Source organism: Hemitrygon akajei, chromosome 1 (genome assembly GCF_048418815.1).
Source record: "Hemitrygon akajei chromosome 1, sHemAka1.3, whole genome shotgun sequence".
Taxonomy (NCBI): Eukaryota; Metazoa; Chordata; class Chondrichthyes; order Myliobatiformes; family Dasyatidae; genus Hemitrygon; species Hemitrygon akajei.
The window spans coordinates 15239898-15263607 of record NC_133124.1 but is presented as its reverse complement, the minus strand read 5'-3'; the positions used below and the strand labels follow the sequence as shown (position 1 = coordinate 15263607).

Here is a 23710-nt window from a genome sequence, read left to right as displayed (position 1 = left end):
CACTAGAGGGCACAGTTTTAAGGTGCTTGGAAGTAGGTACAGAGGAGATGTCAGGGGTAAGTTATTTTACGCAGAGTGGCGAGTGCGTGGAATGGGCTGCCGGCGACGGTGGTGGAGGCGGATACAATAGGGTCTTTTAAGAGACTTTTGAATAGGTACATGGAGCTTAGAAAAACAGCGGGCTATGGGTAACCCTAGGTAATTTCTAAGGTAAGGACATGTTCAGCACAGCTTTGTGGGCTGAATGGCCTGTATTGTGCTATAGGTTTTCTATGTCTGCAATGGTGCGCAGACTTTGCCATAAGCTGTGTGTGTTGTTGGTGGAGAATTATGGCTGAATTTTGTCCCTTTATTGTCATTTCACTGCCTTGATGACTCTGTGTGAATCGTAGCTACATTTCTTGAGTTCTTGTTGGTTACCGGCAACGTAAGCTCTGCCTTGTGTGGTAAGTGCTGCTCGCACATAAGTGTTGATCCAGGGCTTCCAGTTTGGAGAGACCCTGACTGGTTTCTGGAAGACAATATGCTTGATGCACTTCAGGATGAAGCTCATCACCCCATCCATGAACTCAGGGGCATCCTCATCATGAAAGACATTCCAGTTGGCGTCATCAAAGCAGTCCTGCGGCATGGAGACCGACTGGTCGGACCAACAGTGGATGGTTTATACTATGGCCGCCTGTTGTTTCAGCTTCTGCCTGTACATCGGCAGAAGGGAGATGGAGGAGGGATCGAACTTTCCAAAAGGCAGATGGAGGAGCACTTTGTAAACGTGCAGAAGGGAGAGTAGCAGTGGTAAAATATGCTATCTCCCGAGAGCTCACTTGGACAAAACTTCGTTGAGATTTTAGACAATAGTGCTCTATTAAAGTCTCTGGCAACGATGAAGGCAGCCTCTGGGTGTGCCGTCTCCAAGGTACTGTTCCATGAGAGCCAGGTCAGTATCAGCCTGCGGCGGAACGTACACAGCTGTGAACTCCCTCGGCAGCCAGAAAGGTCTACACAGCAGCACCTGGTACCCCAGATCCGGGGAACAAAAGGATTTGAGGACATGCACATTCCGGGGGCTGTACAAAGCATAATTGACCATGAAGCCATACCCCACTTCCTCTACTCTTCCCAGCGAGGTTTTTTTGACCTATCTGCCTGGAACAGGGAGAACCCGGGACTCGATGACGTGATCCGGTATCTCATCCATCAGCCAGGTCTCCACAACGCACAAAACGTTACATTCCTTTGTTTCCCGTTGGTAGAAGATTCTGGCTCTCAGTTCGCACAGCTTGTTCTCCAGGGACTGAAGTACGCTAGGGAGCGGCGGCCGATTAGCACGCCATCTTAACCTCACCAGGACACCGGCCTTCCTCCCTCGCCTCCGACACCGCTTCCGAGGTAGCAGCAGGGTAATAAATGAGCCTTCCATGGATCGCATAAGCAGGGGTTCCCAGTGCAGAAAAGGTCAACGCTGCCCCTTAGGTTCCCCTTAAATATTTCACATTGAACCCATGACCTCTAGTTCTGGGTTTTCAGAGCACAAAGATACATAAAGGCAAGGAAGGTACAAAAAGACTGACAAAAATGATAGCAAAACTCAGGAGACAAACATTAAATAGGCTGTTTATTCCCTCTCTCCAAAATGAGAGCAAAGGTGTGACCTAAGAATGAATTAAAGCTATGAAGCAATTTAATAGGGTTTGATTCCATTTGAGAAAGGAAGGGGTAAAAAGAGCCCAAACAGAAAAAAATAATATATCACTAACAAATCCAAAGACAAATTCAGGAAAAAGACTTTTACCTAAAGAATGGGAAGAATGCAGGGCTTACAACCACATGAATTGATTGAAGTGAACTGCATATAATCTAGTTAAACACAGATAAGACAAAGGAAAATAAAGTTATGATGATAAAGTTCATAGAGGGGTGGGAGAAAGTTCAACCAGAACAAAACCACCAGCTCAGACCAGAAGAATCAGGCGTATCCTTCTCCAATTCTGCACATCCAAAAAACATGTACCCCTCATGATTCCATACAGCTAAAAAGAACATGAAGATTGTATTTTGCATTGACATCATATGTTACCTGTGATAATCCCTATAGTGTGGTATACTTGGGCTTGTCAAAAGATCTTAGCGATGGCACAGTAATGTATTAGTTAGCACAATACTTTACAGTACCAGCGACCCAGTTTCAATTCCCACCACTACTTGTAAGGAGTTTGTACGTTCTCCCCGTGACTGTGTGGGCTTCTCCAGGTGCTCCAGTTTCCTCCCACAGTCCAAAGATGTATGGGTTAGTAGGTTATTTGGCCACATGGGATCTAACGGCTGGAAAATCCTGTTACCGTGCTATATCTCTAAATAAAACATTCCATTAAGGTTCAGGCATCCACAGTGCTGAAGGCAATAAATACAATTATTTACAAACATCACCATGATTTCCACACATGCATTGCCCTAGTTTAGACACAGACATAGAATACATACAGCACAATACAGGCCCTTCGGCCCACAAAGCTGTGCCGAACATGTCCCTTTCTTAGAACTACCTAGGCTTTACCCATAACCCTCTATTTTTCTGAGCTCCACGTAGCCCTCCAGGAGTCTCTTAGAAGACCCTATCATTTCCACCTCTACCACTGTCGCTGGCAGCCCATTCCACACTCTCACCACTCTCTGCATAAAAAACTTACCCCTGACATCTCTCTCCTCTGTACCTACTCCCCAGCACCTTAAAACTATGCCCTCTCATGCTAGCCAATTCAGACCTGGGGAAAAGCCTCTATCTACACGATCAATGCCTTTCATTATCTTGTACACCTCTATCAGGTCACCTCCCATCCTCCGTTGCTCAAGGAGAAAAGGCCAAGTTCACTCAACATACTACAATATTGGCAGCAAAAGGTCCTTAAAACTGCTAAACTGCAATCTTGGCAAGGATGATAACACAGAACTAAAATAAACAGTAGAAAGGGAGAGATCATTGTAACATATTTCAGATAAATTTCCCTTAGTTTCTGCTGCAGCTTAAAAAGACTTACTATTTAATGAAAGGGAGTGAATTATAGTCAAACTACTACGAATGTCTTTTTAAGCTCACCGAACCATTGTAAGATTGTTAATAATTAATTTATCGAAATGATGTTCTCAACTATTAGTTAATTAAAATGTTCAAACTGGAATAAAAACAGAGACTAATTTGATCACCAAATTCATTTATTTTTGTTAAATTCATATAAACCCCGGTATCTGTTTCAGATGCACAAAAACTCAGTTTACAGGTAAGTCAGCTTCAGGCTTGATTTTCAGAAGATAATTTTGTTGAATTTGAAAACTACTTTCAAGTGACATCACTCCAACGGAGACCTCAGCTGTTGTGACCCTGAAGGGCTTCGGCCATGAATAACTTGCCCATGCTCTGTGACGTGAACTCCTTGATCTGCTGGCAATAGGCATTGATTTGTCCTGTAAAGATTTGAGAAGAAAGGGGAAAAACTATTGAGAACTTGGTCATCAAAAATGGAATTACAAAGGACTATTACAATACTGTGCAAAAGTCTTAAGTGTGTGTATATATATATATATATATAGCTAGGGTACCTAACACTTTTGCACAGTACTTAGTAATTCTATGTATTGCTCTGTACTGCTGATGCATGAAAAAAAAACAAATTTGATGACAGACGTTGAGTGATGATAAACCTGATTCTGATACGGGTCTCTATTGTGGACTGAGAGTGGGAAGGGGACAGGGAGAGGGGAATGATCCATGGTTGGGAAAAGGGAGGGGAGAGGGGAGGGAGCAGGAAACATCAGGGAGACATTCTGTAATGATCAGTAAACCAATTGTTTGGAATCAAATGACCTTGCCTGGTATCTCAGGGCTGGGTGTGCCTGAACCCGTGCCACACTGCCCTGGCTCTCCCTCCCTGCCACCTGCCCCACACCCATCCTGCAGCGCTCCCAACATCCTTTGCTCCTGACAGACGTCGACAGCACTTCTCCTTATAGATGCTGCCTGGCCTGCTGTGTTCCACCAGCATTTTGTGTGCATTGTTTGAATTTCCAGCATCTGCAGATTTCCTCGTGTTTGCTCTGACAATCTCACTCTCTGCTCTACATTGACAAATACTGTGCTATGCAAAAGTCTTAGGCATCCTGGCTACACAGATGTGCCTAAGAACTTTGCACAGTACTCTATATACCCCATAGAAAAACACAATTTTCTTTGGTTGGCAATTAAAACACTCATTTCATTTTGTTTTAAAGTGCATGCATGCAATCTAACCAAACATTATGGGATACAGTACCAACCCTTTTGTTTAATCACAGTAGTAGCCACATCCGTATGCGATCAACATCAAGGCTTTTTTTTTTAATAACTTGTTCTTAAAAGCTGCTTTTTGAAAACTAACAATTTTCTCTACAATTCCATGCTAATGTAACCACAAGATGTTATGGCTGCAGAAGACTTTGTATCAAATGAGTAACATTCTACTGTTTATCCATTGTGTGATATGTTCTTGGCGAAGACCATGCCAAGTGCTGATGCTCATTTACAAAAAGACTCCAAAGTTCAATTTAATGAGCTAAAATTTGGACTTCAATCACAATGGCCTTTACTGGTCAAATTTCACTATTTATTCAAGATTCAAGATTGTTTAATGTCATTTCAAGTACACAAGTATAAAGGAGAACAAAGTAATTGTTACTCTGAATCAGATGAAGCACAAAAAAATTGGACAAAGAACACAATTTTAAAAATCCACAAAATATATAAATATGTAAGATAGCTTATATACCAGGTAAGATAGCTTATATACCAGGTCCATGGACCCTTTGCTTAATGGCATTAGAGCATGACATAAAAAAGGTTGGGAGCCTCTGTTAAACACAGAGATTGATGTTATGTCTATAAACTAACACTAGGCACAGGGGTATCTATACATAAGGAGTCTCTGGCAGGAAATGATAAAGTAGTGGTGGGGAGATATGTGGAGGGCTGGGTTAGTGGGTGGAGGTATTGATCAGCCTTACTGCTTGGGGAAAGTTGCTGTTTTTGAGTTTGAAGGATCAGAAATTAAACAGAGATCTAACACAGCTAATAATCTCTTCTTAAACAATTTAAAGTGAAACTCATCATAAACGTAATGGTTTTAAGAGAAAAATCATTTGTAAGTTATCAAAGAATTCCTTTCCTACAACTTAATTATTTAGAGAAAGTATAATTACAATAACACTTTTCCCTTACTTAGAACCAAGTTCTTACATCCTTATGTTATTTTTTTTCTTTACACACTCCAGTTTGAAATGGGGTGGTAATACTGAAGGAATACTGGTACAACAGAACAAACTTTGGAAAGAATACTAGATCAGATTATTATTATTCAGTCCTGCTGAAGGGTCTTAGCCCGAAACGTCGACTATACTCTTTTCCATAGATGCTGCCTGGCCTGCTGAGTTCCTCCAGCATTTGCGTGTGCTGCTTGGATTTCCAGCAACTGCAGATTTTCTCTTGTTTCAGATTATTATTTAAATGGTGAACAACTGCAGCATGCTGCTGTGCAGAAAAACATTGGAGTGCCTGTGCACAAATTGCAAAAGGTTGATTTGCAGGTGCAACAGTTTATGAAGAAGGCAAATAGAATGCTGGCCTTCATTGCTAGAGGGATTGTATTTAAGAGCAGGAAGGTTATATTACAACCCTGGAGTATTGGTGAGGCCACACCTGGAGGACTGTGTGCAATTCTGGTCTGCTTATTTGAGGACTTGAGGACTGGCTTTGGAGTGGTACCATGGAGGTTCATTACCGAGATGAGGGAGTAGGCTACGAGGAGATATTGAGTTGCATGGGACTATACTTGCTGGAATTCAGAAGAATGGGGAGGGGATCATAGTCATAGAAAAGTACAGCACAGAAACAGCCAATCGCCCATCTAGAAGCATTTAAACTGCCTACTGCCATTGACCTGTGCGCAAACCATAGCCCTCCATACCCCTACCATCCATTTACCTATCCAAACTTATCTTAACCATTGAAATTGAGCTTGCATGGACCACTTGTGCTCACAGCTCATTCCACGCTCACGACCCTCTGAGTGAAGACCTCTCACCTCATGCTCTCCTTATACATTTCATCTCTCACTCTTAACTCATGTCCTCTAGTTGTAGTCCCACCCAACCTCAGTGGAAAATACCTGCTTGCATTTACCCTGTCTAAACCCCTCATAATTTTGTATAGCTCTACCAGATCTCCCCTCAACCTTCTATATTCCACAGAAAAAACTCCTAACCTATTCAATCTTTCCTTACAACTCAGGTCCTCCGGTTCCAGCAACATTCTTGTAAATTTTCTCTGTAGAAATATATTAATTATGTAAGGGATAGGTAAGATAGAGGCAAGGAAATTGCTTCCACTGGAAAGTGAGATTAGAACTAGGAGACATTGCTTCAGATTCAGGGGAGCAGATTTAGGATGGGGTGAAAATACTTTTTGCAGAGAATAGTGAATCTGTGGAAATCTTTGCAATAGACAATAGGTGCAGAAGTAGACCATTCGGCCCTTCGAGCCTGCACCGCAATTCTGAGATCATGGCTGATCATCTACTATCAATACCCGGTTCCTGCCTTGTCCCCATATCCCTTGATTCCCCTATCCATAAGATACCTATCTAGCTCCTTCTTGAAAGCATCCAGAGAATTGGCCTCCACTGCCTTCTGAGGCAGTGCATTCCACACCCCCTCAACTCTCTGGGAGAAGAAGTTTTTCCTTAACTCTGTCCTAAATGACCTACCCCTTATTCTCAAACCATGCCCTCTGGTACTGGACTCTTCCAGCATCTGGAACATATTTCCTGCCTCTATCTTGTCCAATCCCTTAATAATCTTATAAGTTGCAATCAGATCCCCTCTCAATCTCCTTAATTCCAGCATGTACAAGCCCAGTCTCTCTAACATCTCTGCGTAAGACAGTCCGGACATCCCAGGAATTAACCTCGTGAATCTACGCTGCACTTCCTCTATAGCCAGGATGTCCTTCCTCAACTCTGGAGACCAAAACTGTACACAATACTCCAGCCTCAGGAAACAGTAGAGGGCTTGCCGTGGGTGTAGGGGATCCTTAATGATGGATAACGCCCTTATGAGACATCGCCTTCTGTACCATGTTATATTGTCTCACAGGAAACGAATTGAAGACTTCTATAGTTGAGCAAAAGTTGCAACTTATGGAGTTGGGAAAATTAGAAAAATTAAGGATGCTGCCATTTCTTCTGTGCTGCAGCTGAAAATAGTTATTATAAAGTAGGTCTTAGCCTACAACCCATGTTTTCTTTTACTATTCACTTGCTACAATACAGCAAACTAGAGAAACACTGATGAGTTGCTCATTTTTGATCAAACTTCAACAACAAAAATAAACCTAATCTTAATGCTTCAAATAGCATTTAAAAACTACTGCTATCAGTTATGTCAAGATGTGATTTGTTCCAGTTGTACTGCTGTTAAACAGCTAAATGTAATGCTTTTAAATAAAGAGACTACTCCTACACTCTAATTTTGGATGCTTGGTCTTAAGGCAAAGCCACAAGACACCAAATGAAAATCTCCTTTCCTTTCCACCACTAGAGATTGCAAGAGAAATAATTTTGAACTGAATTTATACAGCACACACACTAACCCAGTCTACAGCATAAAACTTGCACTAATTAGACTATAAGACAAAGGAGCAGAATTAGGTCATTCAGCCCATCAAGTCTGCACCGCTATTCTAACAAGCAAATTTATTATCCCCTGCAACACCATTCTCCCATTGCCTCCCTGAAACCTTTGACACACTTTCTAATTAGGACCCTATCAACTTTAAGTATACCAATGACTTCGCCTCCACAGTCGACTGTAGCAATGAATTCCACTGATTCACCACCCTATGGCTAAAGAAATTCCTCTTCATCTCTGTTCTAAAGGGATGTCCTTGTATTCTGAGGCTCTGCCCTCTAGTCCTAGACTCCCTCTCTGTAGTGTAATTATAATTCTCTACTAACTGGAATTGGTCCAGCTTGTGCTGAGCTTAAGATAGCTGCATATAATCACTGTCTGTGATCCATGTGTGATTAATGGTACACAAAGCTGGCTCTCAGCTTAAATCTGCCAGTGGAAGTGGTGGATGCAGGTTCGATTTCAACATTTAAGAGAAGTTTGGATAAGTACATGGACGAGAGGGGTATAGGGGACTATGGTTTAGGGGCTGGGCAAAATAATAGTTCAGAATGGACTAGATGGGCAGAGGGACTTGTTTCTGTGCTGCTGTGCTCATGACACCTGTCAAAGTTACAAGTACATTTTGAAAGCTTTTAAATATTTCTGATAATCAGGTATTTAAAGCTGATTAAACGTGAAGTAAATAATTTCAAAATTTAAGTTATTAAAAAATAGAAAACATAAATCAGGTTAATTTTAAACTAAACATAGAAACAATTAAAATATTAAAATGAAGTAGAATAGTTTAAAATAATTTGCAGGCATAGAATAACCATCAAAAAGGTTCCTGCTCTGACTCAACACAGATCTTGTATGGTGTATCCCCAGTGTAATGCTGAGGAATTCCCACAAGACCATGCTTCTCCATTGGACTTCAGCTGGAGTTCATCAAAGATGTACAGTGACAGTTTCAACACCATATATCATTCAGTTATCCCTAGACTCTGTATGCATGAATACACTCAAAGTTTAATTCTGTTTGAATAGGCGGACATCAGCAGTTACCATAGAAACTGCTGGCCACGTAGCGTCAAGTAACGCTTTACAGTGCCCGTGATAACTGATCGGGGTTCAACTCTGTAAGGAGTTTGCATGTTCTTCCCATAACCATGCAGGTATCCTATGAATGATCTGGTCTCCCCCCACATTCCAAACAACGTTCATAGAAGTTAGGGTTAGAAAGCTGTGGACATGATATGTTGGCACTGGAAGCGTGGTGAAATTGCAGGCACAGTCTCAGACTGTGCTGGTCATTAGTGAAATTAATTTCACTGCATGCTTTGATGTTCATGGGAAAAAATAAAGATAATCTTTATTCTTAATCTACTCAAGTTTTGGACCATTAACATATCGATTTCATTTAGAATGATTAACTGGAGGAACGTTAAAAACGAGGGTGCTTTACAGAAACAAAAATCAAGATACTGGAGGGAAACCCCAGGGAGAACAGATGATCAGCATTTTGTACAAAGCACTTTCTCGGAACCTCTTGAGCTTAGGGTGAACACAAAAGGTTCACTATGGACCTAACTGTACTACTTTTGACATGGAACTGTTTAATATTCTGCTTGCTCTTTTCCTTCCCGTATAAATCTCTAACCTGCAACAAGCAGAGTTTCAAGTCTTGGTGGTGGCTGTGGTGGTTTGAATAGCTTGTTGGGATCTTCTTCTGGCAAGGGTGCCTCTCCTCTGCTCTGTCGTTGGCTATTTTCCAGCTGGCGTCTGTGAAGATACTGCAAGAAAAATAAAGCATGCTCTCAATTCAAGGATTTCAGATAACTGTATTGGATAATCCCTTTTATCTTTTGCATGGTAGGGATGGGAATTATAGAGGGAGGAAAAACATTCATTATCACCTATCCACGCTTTTATCCAAAAGGAAACTTGGATGAGCCTGGGGTTTGTTAATAAGATGAATAGTGGAACTCATTTTGCTCATCATTTAATGGCGGAAATGTTTCAGTAATTTGAGAAAGTGTGTGCAGAGTTAAACACCAAAATCTATGTTTTGTCAGGGACAATCCCCATAACCTCTTCAACAGGATTCGAAAGCCTTTTCTTGTGTAATTAGCAGAATCCAGCTAACTAGTGAGAAATTCAACTGTTTTCACATTATTTTTGATTTATAATAGACCTAAAAAATGGAAATGGTACTGAGTTTTAAAATGGCTCACAATGACAGCCCCAACCACTTTGTATAATTACTGGACTTCAAATGAGTATAATTCCCACAGATTATTTTCAATATTCTATAATAGATTTTATTATTAGAAAAGGCCTGATTTTATTCTCACAAATCAATGTATCTGTTGTTAAAAAAAAGATCACTCCCTACTTGTACATAGTTCTTTCCTTTTGCTTGTTTTTTCTTTCCACTCTTTTCTATAAGTGTATACCCCAGATAAATACTTTGTGGAGATTTTGGGATATATATGATTATATGATATATATGTACAATGTCTGAAATACATCTTATGGAAATGTTTGTTTGATGAACTTCAATAAAAAAAAATTACAAAAAGAAAAGTGAAAAGGATTATTTTAGCTTCTTTTTTGCGTTTACCCTCTGTAAGATACTGTATTTAGTCAAAAATGTGCACTTATTTATTAATAGATCATGCATTAGTTATATAGTACTGATCTCCTCCAAAAGTAGACAAATAGTTTACAGATCTCAGTGAATTTCAAAAATTACAATGTGCTGTGTGACTAGGCATTTGGAGCTTTGCATGTGAACACGTGGTTAAATGTACCCAGCTACACATAATTAAGCCATTTCATATATCAGATAGCAAGTGGCTTTAGAAAACTACCTTCATTTCATTCAATCTGTGCAATCTTCCTTTGCATAAGACAAAATTAAGTACTTTTTGCACTCTATTTTACTCTTGAAGTGTCTTGGCCCAAAATGCTGACTCTTCATTCCTCTCCGTAGATACTGCCCGAGCTACTGAGTTCCTCCAGCATTTTGTGTGTGTTACTCTGGATTTCCAACATCTGCAGAATCTCTTGTGTCTATGCCATTTTATTTCTGGTATTACTGTAAGAATTTTTCAACCAGCTGTCCACATGATGACATAACTGGACACCGTCAATCGATGTGCAGTAAAGAAATGCTTACCATAAAGGTCTTCAAGGTTAGCAAAGAGCACAGTATTGTTGCAGATTTTTAAATCAAAATGCCTGATTAGTACCTCCCCTACCATTGACAAATTATGAAGTCCAACTGTAAAAATTAAACTATAAGACCACAGGAGCAAAATTAGACTATTCGGCCCATCAAGTCTGCACCCCCATTCCATCATGGATCATATTATTTCTCTCAACCTCATTCTCCTGCCTTCTGCTCATAACTTTAAACTCTCTTACTAATCAAGAACCTATCACCTCTGCTTTCAATATACCTAAAGACTTGGCCTCTACCGCATCTTTGGCACTGAATTCCACAGGTTCACCACCTGATGGCTAAAGAAATTTCTCCTCATCTCTATTCTAAAGGGATGTCCTTCTATTCTGAGGCAGAGCACTTTGTTCCTAGACTCTCCCACTACTGGAAGCATCCTCTCCACATTCACTCTGCCTAGGCATTTCAATATTCAGTAGGTTTCAATGAGATTGCCCCTCACCGTTCTAAAGGATCACTGTTAATATATTAGTCAAATGGTACTGATCTTCTCCAAAGGTAGTCAAGTTGTTCACATACCACAGTGCATTTCAAAAACTGCAACAATATGCTGTGTGACTTGGGATTTAAAGTTTGAAGTGCTGAGCTTGTGCTGAACTTAGCAAATGGTTAAATGTACCCAAATGCCCATACTTAAAGCCTTTTCATACAAGACCATAAGACATAGGATCAGAATTAGACCATTCAGACCATCTAGTCTGCTGTGCCCTTCCATCATGGCTGATTTATTATCCCACTCAGTCCAGAGCCATCAAACACTCCTCATATGTTAATCCTTTCATTCCAGAGATTATTCTCATCAACCTCCTCTGGATCCTCTCCAATGCCATCTCAGATACTAAATGATTTAACAGACTCACTGCATTTCATTTGATCTGTGTTTGCAAAGTAATACAAAAATTAAGCAAACTTTGCATTCTATTTTAATGAGTTGCTGCCAGCTTTGACTTAGATAACTGACTCGCCTCCTGAATCAAGCAGGAGCCAGCCAAAATAGCAATTTGTTCAAAAATCTTACATAGTTCTCTCCCCTTCTTACTTTAATGCTCTTGAGGGGAGGGTCAAGGCCCAGACAATCTATGCTGTGTGCACATTACATGGGATAACAACATAATTGGCTTTAGATATTTACAGTGACAAGCTAACTAATTGACCATCTCCAACATCTAAACTGTAACCATCTGGTAATTTTTTTTTAAATGTGGAAATGCCTTTTAGATCTACAAATCATCCAAGTATCATACTTCTCCAACCCCCTTCTGTGAAGCAATGGTTAAAAGATCACAAATGTGCTTTTGAAAATAAACTTCTATGAATTAACAAAAATTTTAATGAAAAACCTCACTGTTTGCAATATGTAATGAGTGCATTACAAAAATAAACTTGTGAATTACAGAGTTTAAATTTAGAAGGGAAAAATACTAGTAAGTTTAAAATGATTTTTATTTCTAATTTGTAATGCACAATTTTTTAAAACCCTGAAAGGTTAATAGTGCAAATGAAGTATGGTTGTATTAAGTTAACACACAGAGACTAAGTTCATAAATGTGAATCTAAAGATGCAAAATATTCATAGATTCAACATAGACAACTTTCAGATGGTTGCCAAATACCTGGGCTTTGACTCAGCAAATGAAGTAAAACTGACCTTTCCCTGAGGGAGGAAAGGAGGTTAACACAGCATTCTGTGCCGAAAAAGAACAGGAAAAAAATGAGAAAATATTCATTTTACACAGTTTAGAATAACCGCCATGACATAATCATTGGGCAGCTTCTAAGTGTGTTCCTCCCACAGTCTGTAGTGAGTGATAGCAGACTGATGGTATAGATTCTAAACTTTGCCAATGCAAGAGATTTGATTTGACTTACTTGTTGTTTTTGCTGCTGCTGCTTAGTTACATTCCTCATGTAAGTATTATATTTAATGATATCTTGGCTCATTTCATCCACTCTGTCCATTAAAAGCTGGAGGTTCTTCTCTAGATGATTTCTGTTAAAACACAAGCATCAAAGGTTTCATTTACCACACAGAATATTTTCTTTTACTCCAAATCTTAAAGCAATCATATAGAAGTTGAACTTTCATATCAACAGCATGCAAGTATGTTAGTTCCAGTGAAGATGAAATTACAACTGATGGATCCTGATAATATTGTGATCCAAAGGATCCTCAGAAATCAGGAATGAGGCACAATATTTATTACTTATTGACAAAAGATTCAGCAGGCGCTGGAAATCCAAAGTAATACACACAAAATGCTAGATGAACTCAGCAGATCAGACAGCATCTACGGAGAAGCTTAAAAAAATTGACATTTCAGGCCGAAACCTTTCATCACGTGTCCTAATGAATGGTCTTGGCCTGAAACATTTACTGTTTACTTCTCTCCACAGATGCTGGGTGACCTACCAAGTTCCTCCAGTATTTCACAAACACGAGAAAACCTGCAGATGTATCTGATTGTTTTATTAACTATTAAACAACAGAACTTAACAAGAGAGAAGTGCTGAGAGAACAAAGAGAAGAAAAAACAGCCATGGTCATCTCGCATTCAGACTAGAGATAACAACATTCCAGTAATAGCGATTAACCGAACATATAAACAGATTCAAGTGCTGTGACACCTGCTACAGAAACTTTCTATACTGTAATTACTGGAAAATTCACTGAACAACTATATATATGTGATTACAGTACTGTGCAAAAGCACATATATATAGCCACGGTACCTTAAGACTTTTGTACAGTATTGAAGTCATTTCAATGTATTACACTGTACTGCTGCCGCAAAAAATATATAAATTTCATAACATATGTGAGTGATGATAAACCTAATTCTGATATGGGTCTCTATTGTCCACTTGCACTACCCCAGGCCCCTGGCAGTCCTCTGCCACCGGTCACACACCCCTCCCCCTGTGCTCGATCCTCGCCATTCCCAACAACTTTGCTCCCGTAAATATTACAAATTCTCTCTCCACTCCACATTGACAAATACAGTATTGTGCAAAAATCTTCGGCACCCTAGCTATATAAATGTGCCTTTTATCTTTTGCACAGTACTACATATAAAGATACAAGAAAGGTAACATTTCTACACCCACCCAACATAACTGATATCACTTAAAGATAACAGGGATAATCAAGAATAGTCAGCATTCTACCACCAACTTGTGTTTTAATAATTATATACCTGGAATCCCAATCAACTACTTTGGTTAAAATACCTAATGGACTAGAGAGCGAAGTTTGTGGTATTTTAGCCCTGATGGAAAATCTACATCAGTACCGACTAGCACCTGGCCAGATATCCTGCCAAAATCCTCAAGGACTGAAGACTAGATATCCTGATCTTCCAACCATTCTCAGCCACATGAGCTGGAGAAGCCAGACAATACAAACTGCATTTGGTTGTCAAGGAGTACAAATGCCATGTACAATTTATATATACCACCAATATGCAATTCTCATTAAATAATATGATTTCAAGCGGCCATTGCTGTAAAGTGTGCAAGAGGGCAGGCAGTTTAAACCTATACAATCTGAAAAAGACGAGAAAGTGCTGATGCTGGAAATTCAAAGCACGCATACAAAATGCTGGAGATTAGGTCAGTCATCATCTATGGAAACCTATGGACTGGAAAGGAAGGGGAGAAATCAGAGGAAGAAGGTTGGGGAGAGAAGGAAGAAGTACAAGGTGGTGTGTGGTACCACCCCTCCACTTCTCCTAGTTTTACCTATCACCTACCACCTTGTACTTCTTACTCTGACTTCTCTTCCTTTCCAGTCCTGTTGAAGGGTTTCGGCCCAAAACTTTGACTGCTTGCTCTTTTCAACAGAAGCTACCTGGCCTGCTGAGTTCCTCCAGCATTTTGTGTGTGTTGCAATCAGAAAAATACCCAAGAAGAAATGTACTAGAGCTAAAGTTACAAGAGACTCTGACTTAGAGGTGTTACACACGCGCAGAACAAGACAGACAATGGATTAATTGATTTTACTGAGTCACGTTAGTCGTGGTACACGCTGGGCTACTTACAGTGCGGGAGTGACAAACTGAGCCTACCGAGACAAATGATGTGCACACTCGAAAGACCATAGGACCATAAAGTGTAGGAGCAGAATTAGGCCATTTGGCCCATCGAGTCTGCTCCACCATTTCACCGTGGCTGGTCCAATTTTTTTCTCAGCCCCAATCTCCTGCCTTCTTCCTGTGTTCCTTCATGCTCTGACCAATCAAGAACCTATCAACCTCTGCCTTAAATATACACAGCAGCCCATGGCAAAAAATTCCACAGATTCACTACTCTCTAGCTAAATAAATTCCTCATCTCCATTCTAAAAGGACGACCCTCTCTTCTGAGGCTGTTTCCTCTGGTCTTAAGACTCTCCCACCATAGGAAACATCCTCTCAACATCCACTCTATCAAGGCCTTTCACCATTCGATAGGTTTCAATTAAGTCCATAATTTATATCCATAAGATGCTCTTCATATGACAAGCTATTCAATCCTGGGATCATTTTCATGAATCTCCTTTGAATTCACTCCAGTTTCAGCACATCCTTTCTAAGATAAGGGACCCAAAACTGCTCACAATATTCCAAGTGAGGCCTCACTAGTGTTTTATAAAGTCTCAACATTACATCCTTCCTTTCATATTTTAGTCCTCCGGAAATAATGCTAACAATGTATTTGCCTTCCTCACCACAGACTCAACCTGCAAATTAACCTTCAGGGAATCCTGGCACAAGGACTCCCAAGTCCCTTTGCATCTCATTTGCATTATCTCTATCTTTAGAAAAAGTCAACCCTTTCATTTCTTCTACCAAAGTGCATGACCATATACTTTCCGACACTATGTTCCAACTGCCATTTCTTTGCCCATTCTCCAAATCCTTCTAAGTCTTCCTGTAGCCTCTATTCTATTCTTCCTTAAAAACTACCTGTCCCTCTACCTTCTTTCATATTGCCTGAAAACTTTGCAACAAAGTCATCAATTCCATCATCCAAATCATTAATATACAACCTAAAAAAAAGCGGTCCCAACACAGACCCCTGTGGAACACCACTAGTCACCAGCAGCCAGTCAGAAAAAGCTCCCTTTAGTCCCACTCTTTGCCTCCTGCCAATCAACCACTTCTGATTGACCACATTAAAAGACAGTGCCTCTCGTGCACAGGAGGCCCAATCGATTATTCACCACGTGACCAACTGGCCTTGTTATATTCTCGCAATTGATCCGATATGGTTCAAGGGGGATTTATAACATACATGAATTACCAAACCCGGACAATCTGCATTTGTAAAATACATATTGACCATTTAAAACTTTTCTTTTCTATCACAGCTTGTAACCCAATGTAGTAATGTGATTGTGATCTGCAAAACTAAATCTGAAATTTATGCATAAAATAATGCCTTTGATGAGGAAGAACCTAAATTCAACAAACTGTGGTATATAAGATATTAAGTGCAGAGAATGTACAGTTAGTACAACTTGATAAATTGCTGTAGCAGACATTGCCTTTAGTTTGAGAGTTGCTACCTTCAATAAATGACAGCTTTGTTTTTGCCTTCACAAATATAAACACAAATGTGCCCAACACACTGACACTTTGAGAAGCATGTGATGTTGTTGCTCCAGGGACTAACAGGGCAATGTTCTGATGTCAAGGGAATGAAGAATGAGGCTCTCTAATTAAGGGAATGACATTGGCAGGCAATGTGGTAAGTCAGGGGCAGACATTTGTCCTCTAAATGAAATGACTGGACACGTTCCTGAGGACGAACAATTTCATCGTCCAGGGTGAAGATATAGAACATACTGGCCAAACCATGTGGGAATACAAAGATTAAAGATTAGCTTTATTTGTCATATGTACATCTGAAAGAGTTAACTAGAGAATATGTGGAGGCATCAGTAATGATCTTTCAGGAATCATTAAATTCTGGAATGGTTCCAGAGGACTTGAAAATTGCGAATGTCACTCCACACTTTTATAAAGGAGGGAGGCAGAAGAATAGAAATCATAAGCCAGTCAGTCTGACTTCCATGGTTCAGAAGAAGTTGCAGTCCATATTTGATGAGGTTTTCAGGTACATGGAGGCACATAATAAAATAGGTCAAAGTCAGCATGGTTATCTTAAGGAGAAATCTTGCCTGAGAAATCTATTGGGATTCTTTGAGGAAATAATAGGCAGGATAGACAAAGGAGAATCAGTGGATGCTGTTTACTTGGACTTTCAGAAGGCCTTTGACAAGGCACAGGTTACCAATTAATTCTGTGTATGAAAATAGTTGGTTTGTAGAGGTCTAATTATTTTGTTTACACAAAGGAAGTGGCAACACAACAGATACAGAAGCAAAGAAAGCATAGACTATACTTGTCTTCATCATTCAGGGAACTGAGCATAAAATGCAGGAAATCATGATACAGCTGTCTAATATGGAGTTAGGCATATATGGCGTATATATGGAGTTATATGCCATATATGAAGTATTGTGTATAGTTATGATTAGCACATTACAGAAAGGATGTGAAGGCTTTGGAGAGGGTATAGAAAAAGTTCACAAGGATGTTGCCTGGGATTCAATAGCATTAGCTGTAAGGAGACATTGCATAATTCTGGGATTGTTTCCACTGGACCACAGGAGGCTAAGGGACAACCAGAATGACATCATAGGAAAAACATTTGATGGCTCTGGGCCTGAATTCACTAGAATTCAGAAGAACGAAGGGTGACCTAATTGCAATCTATCAAGAGGTGATCCCCACCACCGAGGTCATGCTCTCTTCTCACTACTGCCTTCAGATAGAAGGTACAAGAGCTTCTGGATTTGCACTACCAGGTTCAAGAATAGTTACTACCACACAACAATCAGGCTCTTGAATAAAAGGGGACAACTACACCCAACTTCACTTGCCCCATCATTGAATGTTCCCACAACAAATTATCTCATTTTTGCGGCCTCTTTATCTCATTACCTCATTTTCTTGTTATTTAATGCTATTTATTTTCATTTGCAATCACACAGTTTGTTGTCTTCTGCACTCCGGTTGGTTTTTCATCGATCCTGTTATAGTTACTACTCGACAGACTTGCTGAGTATGTCCACAAGAAAATGAATCTGAGTTGAATGTTTTACTTCGAAAATAATAATTACTTTGAACTTTGTAAGCTCCTGGTAGGGTCACCCATGCCAGTAAGGTCAAGGGAAGGCTTACTTAGCTGAGGCTGCTGTTTATTGACTACAACTCAGTGTTGAACACAACCATTCCTACAGTTCTGATCAAAAAGCTCCAAAACCTTGGCCTCTGTACCTCCCTTTGCAACTGGATCCTTGACTTCCTCACTGGAAGTCCACAGCGGATCAGAAATAACATCTCCACCTCGCTGATAATGAACACTGTCGCACCTCAAGGATGTGTGCTTAGCACACTGCTCTACTCTCTTTACACCCATGACTGTGTGGCTAGGCACAGCTCAAATGCCATCTATAGATTTGTTGACAACACAACTGTTGTTGCCGGATTTCAGATGGTGATAAGAAGGTGTACAGGAACAAGATATACCAGCTGGCTGAGAGGAGTCACAGCACAGCCTTGCACTCAATGTCAGTAAGACCAAAGAATTGATTATGGGCTTCAGAAAGGGGAAGACGAAGGAACACACACCAGTTCTCATCGAGGGATGAGCAATTTCAAGTTCCTGGGTGTCAACATCTCTGAGGATCTATCTCGGGTCCAACATATCAATGCAGTTATAAAGGCAGCACCACAGCGGCTATATTTCATTAGGCGTTTCAGGAGATTTGGTATATCACCGAAGATGCTCGGCAATTTCCTCAGGTGTACCACGGAGAGCATTCTAACGGGCTGCATCATCGCCTGGTGTGGGAGAGACCACTGCGCAGGATCAAAATAAGCTGCAGGAAGTTGTGAACTCAGACAGCTCCATCATGGGCCTCCACAGTATACATCTCCAAGGAGTGACGCCTCAAAAAGGAGGCGTCCATCATTAGGGACACCCACCACCCAGGACATGCCCTCTTCTCAATGCCACCATCAGGGAGGAGGTACAGAAGCCTGAAGGAACACACTCAATGATTCATGAATAACTTCCTCCTCTCTGCCATCAAATTTCTGAATGGGCATTGAACCCATGAACATTACCTCCCTACTTGTTATCTCTTTTTGCACTGCTTATTTAACTTTTTTAATACATATATGCCTCTTACTGTAATTTACAAATATTATGTATTGCACTGTACTACTGCCACGCAAAAACAAATTTCACAACATATGCCAGTGACATTAAACCTGATTCTGATTCTGAGGTTCCAGACAAAGAGTGATCCAACCAAGACCTCAATGGTGGAGAAGATTCTGTCACATCACAATGGTAGTGAAGGCAGAGGAAGGCTGTATCAGTGAAGGATCCTGAGTCAACTTGCCCTCTTTGCTACTAGACCCTGACCATGATCTGTCAAGGAATATGAGGTTGCTACTGGTGCAGCAGCCTCTCCACGTTAAAAAAAAGTTCTCCATTAAGGAAATCCATCCTAACATACCAATTATGTGGATCCCGGATAAGCCTGTACAACCAAAGTTCAAAGTACACTATCAAAGTATGTATAAATTCTACAACCTTGAAATTCATCTACTTAAAGACAGCCACAAAGCAAGAAACCTGAAAGAATCCAATTTTTTTTCTCTCTCTCTAAGTGCAGACAGAGAAAAAATAGATAAAAATCATGCAAACAATAAAAGCAAGCAATAGCATTCAGAACCAAAACTGAGTCCATAGACCCGAAGCCCGGAGCAGCCTGAGTAGGCCCATGGCCTCAGACTCAGTTCGTCACACAGAAGGGCAAGTCGTCTCAAAGCTCACAGGTACAAAGCTGGAGCAGTCTCACAGTCTCAGCATCATGGAGAGGTGTGTAAACAATGTGGAAGAGCAAGTGGAATTGGCTCGATCCTCGCCTAAGAACTCACTAATAGACAACCCCTTTGGAGACCATCATATTCGATGGATGAAAACACTAGTACTACTGATGATCTTCATTCCTGTTCAAATGTGGTGAACTTTGTTTTGGGTAGTTTACGTTCAGTAGCAAACCTGCACAAACTTGGTGGCCTGGAAAGCCTCGGTCGACTTATATCTAAATTTCTGCACTATATTAAGTAAATTTACCTGCAACAGAAAAGCTGGAAACACTCAGCTAGTCGGTATATGTCAGGTCAATGAACCTGATAAAAGCGTATTGACCTAAAACAATAATTCTTGTGTCTTAACCTAATGCTTGGAAAACTTCCAGATTATTTTGACTTTGTTTCATACATCCAGGATTTGTACAGCGTTTTGTGCACAAGCCTTTAAATTAACAACTTGTGGGAAGATTTCATGTTGTATGTGCAGCCTATCAGGTCAACACACTTTTTCCATGGCCTGACTTGGAAACGCTATAAATGCTTGTGGCCTCTTTGTGGTCAAACACTTGACTGGCTAAAAAGTCAACTCAAAACACTGAGTACAGGGGGGTGGGTGAGTGGTGGAAAGGGTAGCAGGAATCCTTTCTTTCAGGAACATAAGTAACATACGTCTTTAACACCACCAAAGGTTTTTAAACACAATGCTTATTAATTACAATTTTTTCTAATTCATTAGTGTACTTATAAATATTATCCACCGAGGCTCTCCGTTGGTCAGGAAAATCCATGGATGTTGCATCCCTAGTGTCTACGTGATACACAAGCAGGGGCAGTACGATATGGAGAGCAAGCTGTTACCCACATAGCAGGCTCCCTCTCTCCCCACAGCTGATGAATCCAAAGGAATGGCAGAGACCAATACAGTTTGGCACTGGAGTTGCCAAGTCAGCATTTGAACTCAACATTGGACTGCCTCAGGGACTCCAGCTCCAGAGTTTACCTCCCGAAGCCTTCCCCATGAGTGGGTATAGCTGCAAGGCAGCGGAAGATTGAGGTCAGTTTTGTTTCTCCTAAATGAGCTGCCAACCATGGCTGATGGTCCCCATCTGCCTGAAGCAACTGGTTTTAAGGCGGGAGTGGCCCACCTTTACCCCTCTCCTGTCAGTAGAAACTGTTCTGCCAGGCTCAGTAACTAAGCCACATGTGAAAGCCAGGAGCTGGACTTGATTGTCAGAGGCTGTTTGAGATGCACGCCATTAGGAGCATTTAATAGGTAGTGGGAACTTACCACATTATCCACTCCCAGCTATAACAAACTTAAGGAACTTCTATAGTAAAACTGATCCACTACAGTAAAATTATACAAGTTCTTAGAGAAAAATTTTCTATTTATTTCTTTAAGTTTTATAGTTCCATAAGTTGGAGAACATTAGAATTCTTTTCTCAATTTATAACTGAAAATATATGTAACAGACACCCCCCAAAAGGAAGTTAATCCTATTCTGAATAAACAGATAATAATTATTTGACAGGTTTGTCTACTAAGCCCAACTGACAGGAGAAGGGGCAAAGGCGGGTTACTTTGGGCAGATGGGGCTCGTCACTAGTGGTTGAAAGCTTATCTAGAAGGAAAACTCTGATCTCAAACATCTGCTGCCTTACATCTATACCCAGTCGTCGGGAAAGTTTCATGAGTAAACCCCGAGGGAAAATCAGTAGCTGGAGTCCCTAAGGCAGTCCTACATTGAGTTCAATGCTGACTGGCAACTCCTGCGATGCCACTGGTGCCAAACTGCATCAATCTCTGCCACTCCTTTGGATTCATCAGCTGCATGGAGAGGAGGAGCTTGCTCCATGGGCAACAGCTCTGCATATCGTGCTGCCCTGGCTCGCGCATCACCTAGACAGCTGAGTCGCCAGTGGATATGTTGTCGACCCTGACAACAGGCCTCACTTCAGCTTGTCTCTTCTCCCACACCTTTTCCCCTTCCCGTCTGAGTCACCGAGACAGGCTTACTGCCAAAGACCTGATTGCTGCGAATTTCCTTTGCTAGGTCATTCCCAGCCATTCCCCAACCAACGGGATCCAATATACTGTTCCTGAGTGGAATGGCCACAGGGGGCTCTGCACTGCTGCCTATCCCCTTTCCCCTTCCTGATAGTCAACCCAGTCTCCTGTGTGTTACGCCTTAGGGTAACTACCTCCTTGTATGTCCAGTCTATCACCCACTCAGCCTTCTGAATGATCTGGAGTTCATCCAGTTCCAGCTACAACTCCGTAATGCGGTCTGCTAGGAGGTGCAGCCAGATGCACTTCTCGCATTTGTACTCGCTAGGGACACTGGAAATCTTCCTGCCTCCCCACAACCCACAGGAGGAGCATTCCACTCTCCTGCATGGCATCCCTACAGCTCCAATGTTACCCCAATTCTGCTAGTCGATGCCAACCATGTTGTCCACTCAACTAGTCTCAATTTCCTATGTTCAGCCCATGTCCCTCTAAGCCGCACCCCTCCATGTACCCATCCAATCACAGCTTATGCTATTGTACATGCTTTAACCATTTCCTCTGGCAGGATGTTCCATACACTCACCATCCTGTGTGAAAATGTTGCTCCTCAGATCCCTTCAAAATCATTCTCACCTTAAACCAATGCCCCCTAGAGAGAGTGAAAGAGTGAAAACATGTGGCTCCTTGGACAGACAAAGAGAGAAAACCTGCAGCCCCTTGGAGAGAGAGGAAAGAGAGACAACCTGTGGCCCCCAAGAGAGAGGACAGTGAAAACCTGTGGCCCCTTGGAGAGAAGAAAGAGAGAAAACGTGTGGCCCCCAAGAGAGAGGAAAGAGAGAAAGCCTATGGCCCGAGAGAGAGGAAAGAGAGAAAACCTGCGGCCCCTGAGAGAGAGGAAAGGGTGAAAACCTGTGGCCCCCGAGCGAAGTGAAAGAGTGAAAACCTGTGGCTCCTTGGAGAGAAGAAAGAGAGAAAACTTGTAGCCCCCGAGAGAGGGAGGAGAGAAAACCTGTGGCCCCCAAGAGAGAGAAAAGAGTGAAAACCTGTGGCCCCTTGAAGTGAGGAAGGAAAGAAAGCCTATGGCTCCTGAGAGAGAGAGGAAAGAGTGAAAACCTGTGGCCCCCAAGAGAGAGGAAAGAGTGAAAACCTGTGGCCCCTGAGGGAGAGGAAAGAGAGAAAGCCTATGGCCCCTGAGAGAGAAAAGAGAGAAAACCTGAGGCCCCTTGGAGTGAGGAAAGACAGAAAACCTGTGACCCCTTGCAGAGAGAAAGAGAGATAAACAAACAAAAGGGCACACCAAAAATGAAATTATATAGTTTTGGAAAACATGTCCTATAATAAAACTAGAAATATAGGGTCAGGAACTCCAAATCATATTGAGTGTTCCTTATAGACATTCTGCCTGTAGGTCAAATTAAACCTGTACCTTGCCTCTGAACTGCAGTTACTATAAAAAGACCCTTCTAGACACACACATATTCACTTGAGAATTTTAGAATGAATCACAGCAGCTGAGTGAAGGCAACTGCCTGCCAAATGACTATGTTTACAAGGCACATAATAAACAGCAGCAAAGACTACATCTCCATCAACAGTTTTGTATATTTTACCTGTCTCTCCCCCACTCCTTTGACAATTCTAATAATTCACCAGGAAATGATGATGATTTGCAGATACTATTGCTTCTGATATTTTTACATGAATATATTCAAAGTACATATGATAACTTTAGTTAGTTTTCAATCAAATATTTTTTGCCCATGTGTTTGTGGCAATACAGAATATTTAATGCTTAAAAGACATCCCTACTTTACTGAACAAGAATAAAAC

The 23710-nt window shown here is 41.1% G+C and overlaps 1 protein-coding gene across 1 annotated transcript in view; it reads right to left on the bottom strand.

Annotated features, from left to right (window-relative positions):
- Positions 1-3192: 3192 nt before the first annotated feature.
- eif3hb (eukaryotic translation initiation factor 3, subunit H, b) overlaps positions 3193-23710 on the bottom strand; it is a 166158-nt gene continuing 145640 nt past the window's right edge. The window contains exons 6-8 of the mRNA XM_073038438.1: positions 12806-12926; positions 9353-9485; positions 3193-3459 (exon numbers count right to left, since the gene is read on the bottom strand). Of these exons, the coding sequence (XP_072894539.1) occupies positions 3362-3459; positions 9353-9485; positions 12806-12926 (352 nt within the window). The 3' untranslated portion in view covers positions 3193-3361. The remainder of the gene's footprint in view (positions 3460-9352; positions 9486-12805; positions 12927-23710) is intronic.